This window comes from Morone saxatilis, unplaced genomic scaffold, assembly GCF_004916995.1.
Source record: "Morone saxatilis isolate NCDOM2014 unplaced genomic scaffold, NCSU_SB_2.0 Contig24, whole genome shotgun sequence".
NCBI lineage: Eukaryota > Metazoa > Chordata > Actinopteri > Moronidae > Morone > Morone saxatilis.
In genome coordinates, this window is record NW_023339807.1 from 10,922,361 (window position 1) to 10,938,999 (window position 16,639).

The 16,639-nt window shown below is 38.7% G+C and overlaps 1 protein-coding gene across 1 annotated transcript in view; it reads left to right on the plus strand.

Moving 5' to 3' along the window:
* Positions 1-16,639, plus strand: part of LOC118336318 (F-actin-uncapping protein LRRC16A-like) — a 71,253-nt gene that overhangs the window by 23,598 nt on the left and 31,016 nt on the right. The window contains exons 3-9 of the mRNA XM_035672933.1: positions 4,630-4,680; positions 10,915-10,974; positions 12,303-12,424; positions 13,112-13,209; positions 13,453-13,523; positions 13,908-13,981; positions 14,191-14,266. Of these exons, the coding sequence (XP_035528826.1) occupies positions 4,630-4,680; positions 10,915-10,974; positions 12,303-12,424; positions 13,112-13,209; positions 13,453-13,523; positions 13,908-13,981; positions 14,191-14,266 (552 nt within the window). The remainder of the gene's footprint in view (positions 1-4,629; positions 4,681-10,914; positions 10,975-12,302; positions 12,425-13,111; positions 13,210-13,452; positions 13,524-13,907; positions 13,982-14,190; positions 14,267-16,639) is intronic.

Consider the following 16,639-nt stretch of genomic DNA (forward strand, 5'->3'; position numbering starts at 1 on the left):
GATGAATTTATTTTCTAGTGGCGTCATCTCAAACTTCATCCTTCTCTTTGGACCATTTCTATAATCCCTATGTAAAAGGCCGTGGATTTAGGGGTGAACCAATTTTTTTTATTTATTTTTTTTTATTTATTTTTTTTTACATTTGATGGAAAATTACCCTCATAATTTTCCAGAGCTCAAGGTAAATGTGTTCAAATTGCTTGTTACAATTATGTAAAAGAGAGGAACTCAATAAAACATCACATTTAAGAAGCTAGATAAAATGAATAAATAAATAATCCACATTTTCTGTCAAGTGATTAATCAATAAATCATTAATTGTTCAAAGTTCAAAAGAATTGGCAGACATTTTGGGAGCTTTTTTGTTTTTCCTGCCAAGAATTAGATGAGGAGATAAATAATACTCCCACATCAGTCCTTAAATTATTAGCCAGGACACAGTTAGCTTAGTTCAAGGGTATAGTCCAGCACACAACGGCCCCTAAAACCACAATTTGCCCTTTTTACAGTTTGTTTTTTTTGTACTTATTGAACAGTGTGTGTGTGTTAATTAGTGAGTTACCTTTGGACCAAGCAAGATCAGCTATTTCCCTCTGTTTTCATTCATAATTCTAAGCTAAGCTAACCATCTCCTGGCTGTAGTTCCATATTTGACTGACAGACATGAGAGTGGTATTAATAGACTCATCTAAATATCAGCAAGAAAGCAAACCACTGCTCTTCCTATAATGGCAAACGACTTCAAACAAGAACAAAGTAAAAGATGATCAAGAATGCTGCAAGACACGAGAAGACATCAGGAGTGTACTAGACTTATCTGCCATGTAACTTCTTTATTAAAGATTACATTTCCATACCTCATTTGAAGAAATTGTAGCTAGCCTTTTTAATTATGTTTTTAGGAGCCACCAGAGTTTTTAAAGACATTGCTCTCACCCAAACAAAACCAAATCAAAAGAATAGATGAGAAATAGATAGATATAATAGAGCTTGAATGCACCCCAGGACATGATGGATGAATAAAAACTATTTTCGGTGGGGGCAGATTTCCTGTGGCTGAGAGCTGCCACAGCTCAATGACTGCAGATGAAACACTGCTCTGTATTGCTTCAGTTCCTACAGAGATTCAGCGTAACTGTAGGCCAGCATGAGTGTTGTTTAGGGGGGTGAGAACTCATTGACATTCTCAAGCAAGACTTGGCTCTGCAGCATGCTACTTTCATGTGTGAGGGAGAGTCTATCTGTGTGTGTGTGTGTGTGTGTTTGTATTCACAAATGTGTGTGGGCAGTCTGGGCTAGCTGTTGCCATAGTAACACAATGTGTGTGTAAGTGTGCACATGTGGGTTGGGTCGATTGGAGCTGGGTAGGTGGGGTTGATTGAAAAAATAGATAATCTGGGAATAGTAATACAATGAATGGACTCCACACTCACACACACACACACACACACACACACTAGTACTGTACATTTTACAGATTCACACGTCTATTGCTGATCCTTTAATGGGATTTGAGACCTTGTCGACTTTCTCTGATGGTGTGTGTGAAGCAGAAATCGGAATGGGGTGTTTTTAATATTTATTTAAACTGCTATTAAACATAACATGATTTATCCATAAAAATAATACAGAAAAAATTTATCAAAGACGTCTGTGTTCAATTTTCATAATACAATGATTTTGGCTCAGAAATGCCCTAACAGAGCTCTGTGTTTGTGTGTGTGTGTGGTGTGTGTGGTGTGTGTGTGGCATGTGTGGCAGGCCAAGGAGACAAATGGTGCTTCAGAGCCTGTGGCAGTTATCTTGAGCTTCCAATTTCTGTGTGTGTGTGTGTGTGTGTGTGTATGTGTGTTAAAAAGAGAGAGAGACAGTAATAGCAGATGCTCTCTCTGGTCTTGTAGACATGCTTCAATGCTGCTGCCATCTGGTTGGCTGAGTGGAGCTGAAGGCGGGATGGTGGTCACCGCGAAATCATTGGCTGATGGGAAGGCTCCAGGCTTTAAGTCCACTTAAGAGAGAGAGAGGGAGAGAGAGAGGGATGGCGGGGCAGTTATGGAGAGGGGTTGAGGGGGAGTAAAAAAAAAACAGGGGGTGTTATGGGGGCGTGTTATGGCTTTGTCCACTGAAAAGGGCAGATGGAGAGAGCACTGAGTGCATAGGGGCAGTCATGCATTGACAGGAGGAGGATGGGAGGATGAAAAACTAAATGGAAATCCAAGAGGCTGTGGCAGCATAAATCAGAGTACGTTCAAAACTGTGTGAACAAGTTATAAAGTACACTGAATTCATTTTGGCACACAGTCATAAAAGTGTCATTTATTGCATTGGAAGTATTGAATGATTTAATACCTTCTGTAGTAAGACTGGACAGAAAATATAAAGCCTGTGGTCAGTTGGTGCCTCCCCTTTACTCAGAGTCAGCAGGTTCTAGGTCGCTACAGGGTGTGACTGCAGCTGTAGCTATTCAGCTCCTGGAAACCCACTGATGTGTAACAGTCTTTTGATAAAACATGGTGTTTTTCACTTGTAGTACTTGTAGAACTAAAACCCCGACTTGATGCTGTCAGACACACACAAGCAAGGCTCCCTCTAAAGAAAATAAAAAGGAAGGAAGTTCTCTTGTGTCACACAGCTGGAGAGAAGTTCTGCAGCCAAACTCTTATTTTCACATGTTTTTTTCATCCAGAACTCCATCTATATACATATCATCTAGTGTGGGTCCAAAATATCCCTAATGACATCATCAGAGTCATTTTCAGACTTTATATAACTTCAAGAGTTTAACACGATAAATTGTACTTCTTGTGATGAGTAATCTGAACTTAATGTGTGAAGTCAGTGGAGCGCCCCTTCAACAAACCCCAGCTTAGCCAAACTTATTTAGAGGAGAAAACAAACAGAAAAATCATTACCCAAATTGTCTGTTGTCCTTTCATAATCAAAACTGAACTAATGTTGATTAACTTCATCACCTGCATACCTGGACACACAGTATGTAGACGAGAGCTACTGTACAGAAATTGGGCTGTAACAAAGAGAGAGGGAGAGTTGAGCACAGCAGTTGTGACTGGTGCTCTTTAGGGGAGGTTATCTTTGGTCACACAGGCCTGCCTGTCTGCCACCATCACATCAAACCACACAGACCGTGCCTGTGGAGCTAAGCCACAGAGGGCTGTAACACACTGTCATCCTTTTTTACCCGCGTCTCTCATCCCTGTGTTTCTTTTTTCACGTCTTTTAAAAAGATAGTAGTTGTTTTTTAGGCTTCCCATAATCTTGTTTCCTCATGTGTTTCCTCCCCCCTCTTTTTCTGCTTTCTCACCCTCCCTACCCTTCATGCCAGTCATTGTTTATCTGGGACTTGTTCATAATGCTGTGCTCATCATCTCCCCTTACCTCCTTTGTGCTACTTTTATTTTCTATTATGCTTTAAAACCTGCGGTTTTGTCTCAACTCTGATCAGTCTTTCTGCCCCCTCTGATCAGTTTCTCATTTCCTTTCCCTTACAAACCTCATTTTCAATGTCTCATCTGCTCTAAACCCAGCTCCTTTTTGTTTTCCCTGTGTGATCCTTGGGCATTTTCTCTCCAATTGTGGCCATAACCCTTTATTTTTATATTGTGTAAGTGGCTTACATAGGATTTTTAGTCAGTTTTATGTCAGCATGCTGATAGATGGCTTGTTACAAGGGCCATGAGATTTCAGCTGTGATGATGGAGGCACATGCCTTTGCCAACCAGGGTGTTTTTCGTCAAGAAGAAGACAGTGTCCCTTTAATTGTTTTAAAGGTCAGCCATGGTTGTGTTGCAATATTATTTGACAGAAGAAAATCCAGTATCATGGCACATGAAGGTGAAAGCAGCACTCTGTACAGTTGGTGTCATTTCGACTAAAATAAAATAATGTCCTGCACAGGGTCAAACATTTTCATTGTGTTGACTTTTGTTCTCCTGTTGGATTTTTTTATGCCACATTACCAGAATTGTAACTACAGAATTTTTTTTATTGTTATGCTCATGTGGAACAATATAATAGAGTTTGTTAGAGCAAGAGTTGTGCAAATTATCCCTATAACAGTATCACATACTGTGGCAAGCCATCTTGATAAAGCACCCTAATGACCCTTGAAGGCTGCTCGTCTGGATAGGAATGTCAAGTTTATGTGTTCCTGTTATGCCTCCTCAAGCCTTGACTTTTCTTTCACAGAGCAGCAACAGAAGCAAGCTTAAACCTCAACATGTGCTCTAATAAACACTGGCAGTTGGTGTCCAGTTTGCTCAGAAGGCAGAAGCCACAAGAATCAAGAAAAACGCACTGACCTATGATGGTCTTACTCAGACAGGGGGTGGTCCAATAAATACAAAGGCATGTTGTAATAAGCATCTCAGTGGACCGGACACTTCTGTAAATATCACTCTCTGTTTATATGTTTCTTTTCAAGTGTGTCAGTGTCATTCCTCAGTTTTTTCTCTCTTTTCGTACTGACTGATGCTTTAGAGTCACAAACCTTTTATCTTGATGAGTCAACAGTCAAGCTCTCTGTGCTCTTTGTCATTCCCTTGTTCATGTTGCACAGAGTGTGTATTTACAGCTACATACTCATTATTCTCTCTGTTCTCTCTCTCTCAGGCCCTTGCATCTCACCGAGCCTACCTCTTGACGGCACGCATTCCCACCAAGGTAAGAGCAGCAACTCAGTGGAATTCAACATTTTTTTGTTTTTTCTACAATGAACACTATTTGGCACTTCATCGTGCAATCCCAACTCTAACTGACACCACAGTTATGTTGAATGACATGTCATCTCCTCATCCTGTCATTGTTGAAATGAAAACTTTTCTTGAAACAGTTTTGGTGATTGGCATGTCTTAGTTGTGTGGTTGAATTCTCCTCTGAAGTCTTGGTTCATCCTTTAACTGTAATGGGTTCAGCTTTTAAATTCTTCATTATATTTACTCAAAATGTGTGGTTGTCACATGAAAAGCACTGGAGAATGCGTTAGATCCTCATATATATATATATATATATATATTAAATATTTCACTGATTCAATCAATACTATGCATTTGTATGCATTTTTGTGCCTTCTTTAGACATTTCCCCAACTCAGCACTTTTGCTATCCCTATTAGTTTGTGTGAATGTGTGTTTGTGTTTGGGTCAGGGTGATATATAGCAGATTAAGGCTAAAGTAGTAGCTTTGTGTGTGTCTGGTTATATTGCAATTATACAGCTGTTTTTTTTTAACATGGAACTGCAGCGACATAATGCTGTGCAGATGGCAACTGTTGCACCATCATCAGCGCTGAAACATCTGTCATCATCTTTACCAGCATCATTGTCACCACTACCACATAAAGAGCAGCAGGGCAGTAATACAATGCAGATGTTCATGAAAAGCAGCACCAGTTCAACAACTGTTACTGTCTCCAGTGCCAATATTAAGACTTACACTTCTGTATTGTGACTCACCAGGTCTGGACTGGTAGCTATTAAGAAAAAGTTATTAAAACATGTCCGCAAAGAAAATGTTTGTATGCATCTCTATACTTGTAGGTATCAGAGTTTCAAAGTCGATTTTTGTTTGAAACAGTTGATAAAACAGTCTCACACAAGAATATCGCCCTGCTGTCATGAAAATGCAGATGTTCTTCTGAGCATTTTAAGGACTTAAAAAGTGGAGTTTCAAAGTTCATTGGACCTTTTCAATCTTATCACTTGATCTCATCAGCAGATGGAACTTTTAAGCAACAACTTGAGGATGAGAGGTCCTTAAAATTCTCTGGAAAAAACAACAATTTCAACATTTGCTAGATATCACGGAAATCTCATGAAGAGCTGCTGAAGAGACTTTGCATTAATATTAATTTCTAACTAATGTGCAAACAAAATATATCGTAAACTGCAAAGAACACAACTACCAGGCAACTTTATTTGACTGAAATCAGTGGTAGCTGTTCAAATTTGAATTGATCATGATAGGTTTGCACTTTATTAACTATTTGAATTCTATGAATTTGAGCTTTTAATCAAGTTGTTTAGAAAATAAGTTGCCCATGATAATGATTCATTATTTAAATGGGATGATTAGTCAGCAACAGCAGTAGTCATAAAATACAAACAGTAATGTGACTATATGGAAACTGCAAACCAGTGTTTTACCTCCAGTATCTGAACTGACGATCCTCCTGGTAGAAAAGAATAGCACTTCACAGTATTCTCCCAAGTCACTAGATAACATTACATCAAATCTTGTACCAGGTCCAGGAAATATTTAACAGTTGCCCTTTAAATAGCTGTACTGCTTCCCAGTCAATATGATGCCTCTAGGGACAGTTTAGGTGATTGATTGGTGGCTTGAAAACAGATTTATTGGTTTACTCGGGGTAGAAGAAGCTATAAAAAAAAAACATTCAAGTTGACCCTGTTTCACATGATGTCATATGTTTCCAGTGTTTTGAGCTGCAGGTTGAGGATCTGTTTATTTAGGTGGCTCTGCATCTGTTTTCTATCTATGTGCTCTCTTCTGACCTGGAGGGATTAGACACCTGCTTTATGCAGAACCAACCCCCCTCAACCACCCTCCTCTCTTCTACTATCTGTCTCTTTCTGTCTCTGTGTTGTACTTTATCTTCCATACTTTGGGGACGCATTTTGGTAATTTTCTGGAACCAAGAGACTCTTAGTCTATTATTTTAGACTTGAGGTGATGAATCATGAAATAGGTCTGTCTGTCTGTCTGTCTGTCTCGGCCTTGTTTTTCCACACAGGAAGCAGAATCCCTCCTCTGTTGGCTTTCAAATTTTTCTATTGCAGAACACCTCCATCCTCTTCCCCTCTGCTCTGCTTGATTCAGATAACAACCACAGATCACCTTTGCTCTCCTCTCCTTCTTTACTTTAAGCCATCCGTTCAGCTCTCTCACTCTCATCCTTCGCTTCTTTTACAACAATCCAGATTACTTCCTTTTTCTTCATCTCTGTATCTTTCCATTTATCTATCTGTTTTTCCTCCCCCACTTGCCACTATGCCAAAGGTCAGCAGGGATAACCTACGATTTCTTAAATCCAATTGAATCATTGAATGTTGATTATCTTTAAGGTAATCAATGAAACTAAGGATTATTTCCAATATGAGTTACTCTGCAGATATTTTTATTAATCAGTTAAATGTCAGAAAATAGGGAAACATGCAGATTACACATTCCCTGGACCAAAAATGCATCCAAAAGGCCAAAAAATTGACAATATTCAATTTACAAAGATAATGAATTTACAAAGGGATGCATCGATTGTTACAGTTGCTTTCAATATATTTTATGTTTAATTGACTCATCATTCCCAGATTTTATTATTGCAGACTTTATTCAAACTTTATATGACTTAAGCATCTTTTTTGTTCAGATTGTCACAGTGTTACAAGAAGTGTTCTAGTGCTGTATTGCTGGTTCTTGCTGCATACTGTCATTGAAGCTTGCCAACATCCATTAAAGAGCTGACCGTTACAGTATTTCTCCTTTTATTGATTTTTTTGATGTGAAATCTATGTTACAGTGGAGATGAGTCAACTGCAAATGAAGATTAGCCTCTGCCCACTGTTCCAATACATGAGCTATTGACTTTATACGTCCTCTGTAGATACAGTTTTCTAGTTTTCTACTAAAGTCGTTTTTTGTTCAATCAAAGCTGAGGCAGTGTTGGGTCTTGAGTTATGCTTCTGGCCATCTGAATGTATTACAGGCTTGCAGGGTTTGATCTGTTGTATGTTAGATGAATTTCTGTTTGGAATACCAGAAATGCATCTAAAACACACAAGAGAATAATCAGTAGGTGGGGATTTCGTCAGTAAGGCTCTTCTGAGGGTAGCCCAAGGTCTTAATATTAAGGTAACTGTTTTGCAGTAGCAGTAAACCCTCAGTTAAACACTTTACTATGTATCTCTCTTCTCTCAGATGTATCCCCCTCTAGCTCTCTCATGCACTTCTCAGTGGGGTTTTGTGTGTATGTGTGTGAGTTGTGTGTGTAGGTGTATGATTTGTGTGTGTGTGCGTGTGCGTGTGTGTGAGAGATTCATGGTTTGGCTCCTCTAGAAGCTGCAGGGTCTTACAGTCTGTTAGTGTCTCCTCTCAAACATGCATACATGCCCACCCCAAAAAGCAATGTTTCATTTATCATTGTCTTCTTTCTTCTTGCCTCTTTTTTTCTGTATATTTGTATATTTCACATACATGTAAACTCTTTCTTTCAGAAGTAGTGGAGTTTATGTAACAAAAGATCACACTAAACCTAACCCTAACCCTACCTGTCATCACTAAGATACACAGACAAAGCAAAATGCAGAACATCTCATCTAATCTAATGCAAACCATCTCAAAGAAACACACATGAACATGTAGCTGTCTAACATTCTGAACTCTCATTAACAGACAAATGTTTATAAATCCCAATAATCCTAACATTTACAGTTTACTCTTATACTGCAGCTTACTGAAACCATAAAATCTTTATACAAATCATCCTCTACATTACCACAAATACAAGTTGAATTTTCCATGAAAATACAACAAAAAGAAAAGTGACAGACGGACATTGAACGAATGAGTGAACGATGCAATTACTCAGGCGTTTGGTTCCTCCTCACACATCCCAGCATGAAGTCTTGCCATTGGCTAGAGCTCATATTTATCAGCACTCTCACTTATCATTGGCTGGCGCTCATTCAATATGCTATCGTGCCATTTACTGGCTATATGAAATAAACTGAATGATCCAGTTCAAGTTGGTTATTAGTTTGCAATACACAAATCAACACAATATATACTGTAGACTGATGTACAACAACATGTACTGTAGTACTGTAGCAGCCTGTATTCCAGACCTTAGTATGAGCCAGTGGTGGAGGAAGTATTGAGGTCCTTTACTTAAGTAAAAGTACTGTGACCACACAAAGTCTTAATGGATTTAAAGTATTAAGTCAAATTACTCAATGCAGACTGTGACTGTTACACTATTATATATTATATCGTTTGATTACGCCTGCTTGTAAAAGCAGGATTGGAAAAGCAGCAAATTGCCTCATTTTTGAAGCTGAAACCATGAATTGGTTAATCAGCAAATTGTTTCAACTATACCTGTTGGCTATTTCGCGTGCAAGTTCTAATAAAATATTATGTTTTGTATGCAAAAATTGTTAAGTAGTTAATAACTATTCTAAAATGTTGCAGTAGCACAAGTAGGGAAAAGTAATAAAGTCAGTGACATTATTTAGCAATGCCATTACACCTTAGCATCTAACTAAAGTTTGCTAACAATATTAGCCACCATACTGTAAACTGGGCACACCAGATAGAGCAAGGCTACTTACTGTTTATGAATCAATGTTTTCTTTTCTAAGATCTTAGCAATTGTGTCTGTTTTTTAGCTTTGATTTCTTTTTCTACAGTGTTATTGTCTATTAGACTTGTTTCCTTTTGAATAGTCCACTCAATTTCGTGTGTGCAATGTACCATAAATAGAGGAACTGTTATTGTGAATTTATTGTGGAAGTATTTCTAGCTTGTAGACATGAGTGAAGTAACCACAGGCAGTGCACACACACTGCAAGCTGTAGTCAGACAGTAGACAGACAGTCTGCTTATCCTCTCCCTCCTCTCATCTCTGAGCCAAGCCTCAGGAATACAGCGCCCACCTGGAATAGTCTGGCCTGGCTCCCTGGCCTGCCCTCAGGCACTGTACAGTACTGTAAGTCTGTGTGTGTATGAGGGATAAGAATAAAGAAAGATAGAAGGGGAGTGAAGGAAAACCGTGTGCTCCGTATACAGTAGTAGGCATTTGTATTCACAAGTGCCCCCTCCTCAGACAAAGGGATATCTTTTTCTGTCCTTTTTAGGAATAGAAAGGCAGACTGCTGCTTTTCTTTGTCCTGAAATGCTCTCTTGAAAAAGAAGAGAAAATGAGAATGTAAGACTGTTCTGGTTGTTTTTAGCCTTTTGAAAAGCCTAGAGAAATAAGGAGGGGGTCTTTTTTCAATTGAAAATTGATTGTGAATGCTAAAATTGACTCTTTTTCAATTAAAACTATTCAGGAGGCAAATTGTAAACACTTAAAGGGAACACAAATGTGTAAGAGTTCTAAGTGTCTTGCCTTATGTATAACTACTAACAATTCAGAACAAATGCTTTTTGCAAATGAGCAAGAAAATGAACAGTGCATGAGTGGTTGCATTCTAAATGAACTCAGCTGGTAGAGATTAAATTCTGGTATAAGTGGGATAAAAGAGCTGATTTAGTTCCACAATTAAGTGACTGCATCTCAGCTCCCAGTCTTAGTTTTCATTTAAACCTACTAATGTGTCTATTTTAATGCTGCTTTGGAAAAACATGTAACCTAAATGTGTGAGTGAGTGATGACGTAGTCTGCACAGCAGCTGAGAAAGAAAAAGGAAATGACTGCATCCCAACCTATTAATTATGGAAGAGACATATTTTTACACAGCATTCCTTGGACAGACACTGTACCACACTGTTGTTATTAGGCAGGATTACTCTCCTAGATACAGTACACATACTGTATGCTCTCACACAAGCACATGAACACCACATTCAGTCATTCAAATACTACTACCCACCAAGGATGTGTAGTAGTAAATACAGAGTTTTCCCCTCATTGATTGATACAGTTGATCTGAAAATAGATGAATCAACTCTGAGCCTCATTTCACTGAAGTGGATAAACTGAGTTTACGTGGGTTAAATCTGCACCACACGCCTGGTGCACACTCAAACAAAACTTTCTATGTTAATTAAGTTAATCTATATTACCCTGAGCAGACTGTCATGCATCATTTTTCTTAAAATACATGTTAAGTACATAGTGTAAGTAATTTAATGGTATGCTTTTCTGTGTTCTTTTTTTAGGTGGAACACTCCTTTAATTATCTGGAGATCCAAGGGATTGCTTGTAACAAGCCAACACAGGTACAGAAGCTTGCACCAAAATTAACACTGTCCCACACACTCTGCAAGTACAAATGATTAAAGGAATAGTTCCACATTATGACTGACTCACTTTCTTGCCAATAGATGAAAAGATCTACACCACACTCATGTCTCTGTGTTAAGCATCTAGAGCTAGAGCCAAGAGGTGACTAGTTTAGCTTAGCTTATCTAAGCTTAGCATTAAGACTTGAAACAGGGGGAAACAGCTAGCTTGACTCCCTCCAAAGCATTTCTGTTAGTATTCAACTTAAAGAGCTGAGATACAGCATGTTTATTAATGATCTTTAGAGGTGTTGTAGGCATATTTGTTAACATTGGACGGATCCAGGTCCAACTGTTTCCCCCTGTTTCCAGTCTTTATGCTAAGCTAATCTCCAGCTAACTCCAGAGTGGTATTAGTCTTCTCACTCAACTCTGTGTATTTTCCAAAATGTCAAGCTATTCCTTCAAATTGTACTTAATTGAATCTGATGTTGTACGTAATATAATGTGTAGTAACACACGGTATACATGTATGCTGGTTTTATATATCCAGATTAAAGGATTATTACATAAACAGGATGGATGTTTACTGATATGGGCACTTGAACCCAACTTTTCCAGTTTAAGGACAGCGCCTGTGATCACAACATATACTAAACTGAGAAGATGGGAAGCTAAATATCTTGAATGCTTGCATAATCCTTAAAGAGTAATTAATATATGTACGAGACACCAAAAAGAGGTGTTGGCCCAGAAATGATAGCTCTGGGAAAGATGTTTGCCATCTGGGAAGAGCTTCCATTTGGCTTTTTGACCAGTGCCTGTAGCTGTCAGTCAGCGGGATCTACCTACAAAATATGATAATCCGTCACTAACCACACTGTTTCTGCAGCTGAGCCTTTCTCCCACTCATCTTGAGTGATGTCAGTCCTCTTAATATCTTGACTGATGGTCTCCCATGTTTAATAAGTATGAGCTAAGATTATGTTAATTTTGGCCTATAGAGGAGGCCTGTATCATCTTACATCAGCATTTGCATAATTGCGCTGAATGCTGAAATGGTTAGCCACTCTTGGAAAATGTCATTAAATCTTTATTTTTACTTAATACAAAGATGTGGAATGTAAATGTGGTTTATTGGATAGATGGATATTATTGCTGGGATGATTCAGTAGATAGATGAGCAGAAAAGTGGAATATAAAATGGAAACAAAGATACAACATGTACATATATAGACACGCAGTGCACTAATGTTGGTTGAAGCAGGTTTAGGTGAAACTGTGCGTGTTGGTGTGGATCACTAATCACTGATGTGTCCTTTTAGCTGTTCATAGACTACGAGCGTAGCTCCTTCTCTCTGAAGCTGCTCTCTACAGAGGAGGTCAATGAGGTGGTTGCTCATATAGGAAACTCTCTGCTGAGGATATGTCCCGGTCTACCACCTAGGTGAGTTCCCCCTCTCTCTGTGTGTGTGTGTGTGTGTGTGTGTGTGTGTGTGTAAATGCATTTTGATTTTGCATACACTGTATGTATGTGTGTGTGCAAATGCATTTTGATTTTGCATATTACACTGTATGTATGTGTGTCTGCAAATGCATTTTGATTTTGCATATTACACTGTATGTAAGTTTCTTCAGTGTATCTATTCTAGGTATTGTAATGCGGATGTGAATCTCATACAATATGTTTTGTTCAGAACAGGAAGCATGAATCTAAATGCAGAAATGACCACAGATGTAAAACCATAAATCTTTATGTTCTCATCTTGTGAACAGGACAAAGTATTTGACTTAACAGAGAGACTGATGTTTTTTGAGCTGCGGTTGATTTAATGCTACATTGGTTATGTTTTGTTTTTTTTTTGTTTTTTTTTGTTGTTTTTCACATTAGGTATTAATCGTGTGGTTTAGTTAGTTACCTTATTTTAAATCACTGGAATACTCGTTAGTACTCAGCAACTTCCTGCTTGGACAGTGTCCATTGACAAGTAAGGCAGTGAGAAAGTAGCCTGGAGCTGCTTGTTTCAAAATTTTTAAAGTGAGGATAGGCTTTTGACAATGTCACCAGCCACAATGTTTAGGAAATGTAGAAATGGGATGAGTAAATGATGTCCTAATTTTCTTTTCTTCTTAGTAAAGTGATGAAGAAGCTCTGCATGGAGCCTCCAGACAGGCTGAACTCTCTGCAGACTCTGTGGGAGAACAACAAGCCTGCTGAACCTGGACCCTGTGGTAGGATTCTGTATTGTGTTTGTGTGTGAGGTTGTTAAAGTTAGTTAAATAGTGAGTTTACATCAAGGTTATAGTAGTTTTACATGGCGAATTAAAGCATCTGTCATTTGTGACTGAACTGATTGTAGTTGCCATATTACATGCATTTTTGCACAATCCACCTCTCACAGCTTTTTGGAGAGATGGACAGCCAAAGCCTTTCTATAATTAATATGTTTTGTTGTGTTCTCTGTATATGCCTAGGTGGGTTTTCGCAGATGTACAGATGTGTTTGTGACTGGTTGGGGCTGCCTTACAAAGAAGAGGTGCAGTGGGTCAGTATGATTATTTACATTATTTTATGCAATTTCACAGCATTGACAGATCCTGGTTGAACTGAGCATCAGTGCTGTTGACTGGATGATGTAAAACTCCACAGCACAGCACATGAATATATTGTGTAAAAATATATTACCCATGTCCCCCATATGAGATAAGATATAAGAAAGATAAGACAGACTTTATATTTCTCAAGTTCTTTTTCATGCTCTTGCTCCCTTGGAAAATGAAATATATCTTTCTCTGTATATGTTTCATTCATGTTGCTCTGTGAAATTGCTTGTTTCTACATACATATATATATATATATATATATATATATATTATTTTTTTTCTTTTCTTTTTTCTTCACTGACATGTTTCCTTTGTTTCCTTTCCAGGATGTGGACACTATCTATTTGACACAAGACACCAGAGAACTCAACCTGCAGGACTTCAGCCATCTGGAGAACAGGTGAGTGTTTGAAGATACAGAGATAAAATAAAACCACAGCGTACAGACATAATGTGGAAAAATGTTGCACACAGATGAGGCCATGTAACTGGAAACATTACACAAAATTAAAAATAAGAGGTAGGTGTGGCATGATTTAATTTTAATGTGAAAAGTCAGAACTAACCCAAGATTACCTCATCTTTCCTCCCTTGTCTGCTGCTTCTCAGGGATCTGGTGGCTATAATAGCAGTGCTGGAGTTTAACCAGTGGTTCACCAAGCTCTCCACCAAGGATTATAAACTGGTTAGTACCCCTCTTCTCAAAATCCTTCTCTGGCTTGCACACTAAACCTTTCTGTTCGGTTCGGGAAACTCAAAACCACAATTATTGCGGTCTTCTGATAGCTAGGCTTGAAAGACCATGACCAAGAGGATCCTCAGTCACGTGTTACACTAATGGTGTTTAAGCTTTGGAAAAAATGGCAGGGAGTCACTGCAGGTCAGCTCCCTGCTTGGGGCTTCATGCTAGTCTTTTTGGGTCAACCTCTTCCATTTAAACGAGAGCCCGACCAAAATAGGATTTTACCAATTTTAGAGGGAAAAACTCACAGATTACCCAAATGGTGGCCGATCTAGTGAATTTCGAGCTGAAATCAAAATGGACTTTCTCTATGTGGATTGTGTACTGATATGCAAAGTTGCTCAAAAGGCTGCTTTCTTAAACAAATAATTTTGTCAAAGAATATTTAAGTTGAATATTCCTTAACATGTTAAATAATTCAACTTATACATTGTCAACCAATTCTTGTTGACATCTTCTCTCTTACTCTGTGCTGCTTGTCATAGTATTGTAAATCACAGTGCACTGCTGCATAAACTTTGCAGTTAACTTAGTTTATTCATTTACTGCATTCTATACCAGGGGTAAAAAACAGTCTTCTTATTGCCGCATATCAGATAACAAATACCGCTATGTCTGCAATAGGCCAATATCGGCACACTGATATATTCGCCGGGCTCTAATTTAAACTAACTTATTTAAACCGATCAGTGGGAGCTGTTGATTTACCTTTATGTGCTGTTATATTGTATCGCATTATATAGAGAGGTGTTATAGTATTTTGTCCACTCATTTACATATCACAATAAGGGTGGATTAAATATAACAGAGGCAACAAATTGTTTTTTTTTTACCTCCCATCCTGGTAGTTTCTTCTTTGTCTACTTACAGGTTTTCAAGCATCACTACATTATGGTGGATAAACAGTATAATAGTGTTAGTCTGATAATCCAGATTTAATTCTATCTCAGAGTGAATAGTGAGGAGAGTAACTACTTAAGATGAATGGATACGTCTCCTCCAGTCAGCCAGTTGGCTCTTCCTTTAACTTTTATAAAGGTCCTGCTTCTCACTTCCTTACTGCACTGGAGCACTTGTGGTTTCTGATTAGTCCATAGGAGTATTAGTTTTATACCCATGCAATAAAAAGTGGGGTGAGGGCTCGTACGGAACTGTGTCTCTCTGTCCGTTCATCTGTCAAATACCGTATCTAAAGTGGCAGGCAGACACCAGCTGATTTGGCCAGAACCTGGAGAATCACTGTGTAAGCAAGGCAAAGAGTCAACAGCCATGCTAGCAACTCTGCAGGGCTGTACATAGACTCAGTCCTTTGACCTAAATGCAAACATCAGCGTGCTAGCAAGCTAGCATACTGTATGCTCACTGCTCACCATATTCATCATTAGTTACACGTATTAATTATCACTTAACACAACGTATGTGGGAATGTCATTTGCTTTGCTAAAGTTTTGAGCCTGGACCGAAGTGGTGGACTGGGATGGACTGGCAGACCCACCAACCAACAGGCTAAAATTGCCATCTATAGAGCCACACAGCTAGCATGGCTACAGTTTCTCTCCCTGTAACATATATTTACAACATATAGGCTGTCCCCTCTCTGTCTGCATTCACTACAGTACATGTCTCTCACTCTACCTCTGCCTAACTAGCTGTATGTATCTGCCTGTACAGGATATTTCTCCCTTTGTTTCCCCCATCTTCCACTCCTGCCTATTGACTGAGGATCAGTCCAATGTTCTCGTGTGATAAGACTCTTAATCCTAACCAGACAAACGGGCTCAATGTCTCAGGCTTTTGCCCCCCTGCAGCACTCTATTACTAACTCTCCATCTCAAGGCTTCGCTCAGTCTCACCAATTACCACATGCAGCTTCCTCAGTCCAAACAATTATCTCACGCCTCCGTCACAGACAATTCCTTTTGTATTGAATTTTAAAATCCTGTCCATCACCATGCCATGTGCATATTTAGGCTCAAATGCTCACACAGGCACATGTGCACCTTGTGGTTAACACGTGTCTTGTCTTATCCCACGTTGGTGTGTATTAAAATAGACCCTAAGGCGTTTGTGTTTTCAGTGCACGTTCATTCTTTATTATATAGTGTGTTACTTGAGCGTAACTGATGTTAGTCAGATAGACCACTTCTTGTGTTCCGGACAGTGTCGTGCAAGGAAGCAGATTTTTTGTTTGGTTTCTGTTTAATGCAACAGAAAATCCATTGGGTATTTTTAAGGAAACTTCAGTCTTATTTTCCCTTTTGTTTTCTCTGTATGCATGTTTATATGTTGATAATGGAGAGGCAAGGGGTGCAAGGA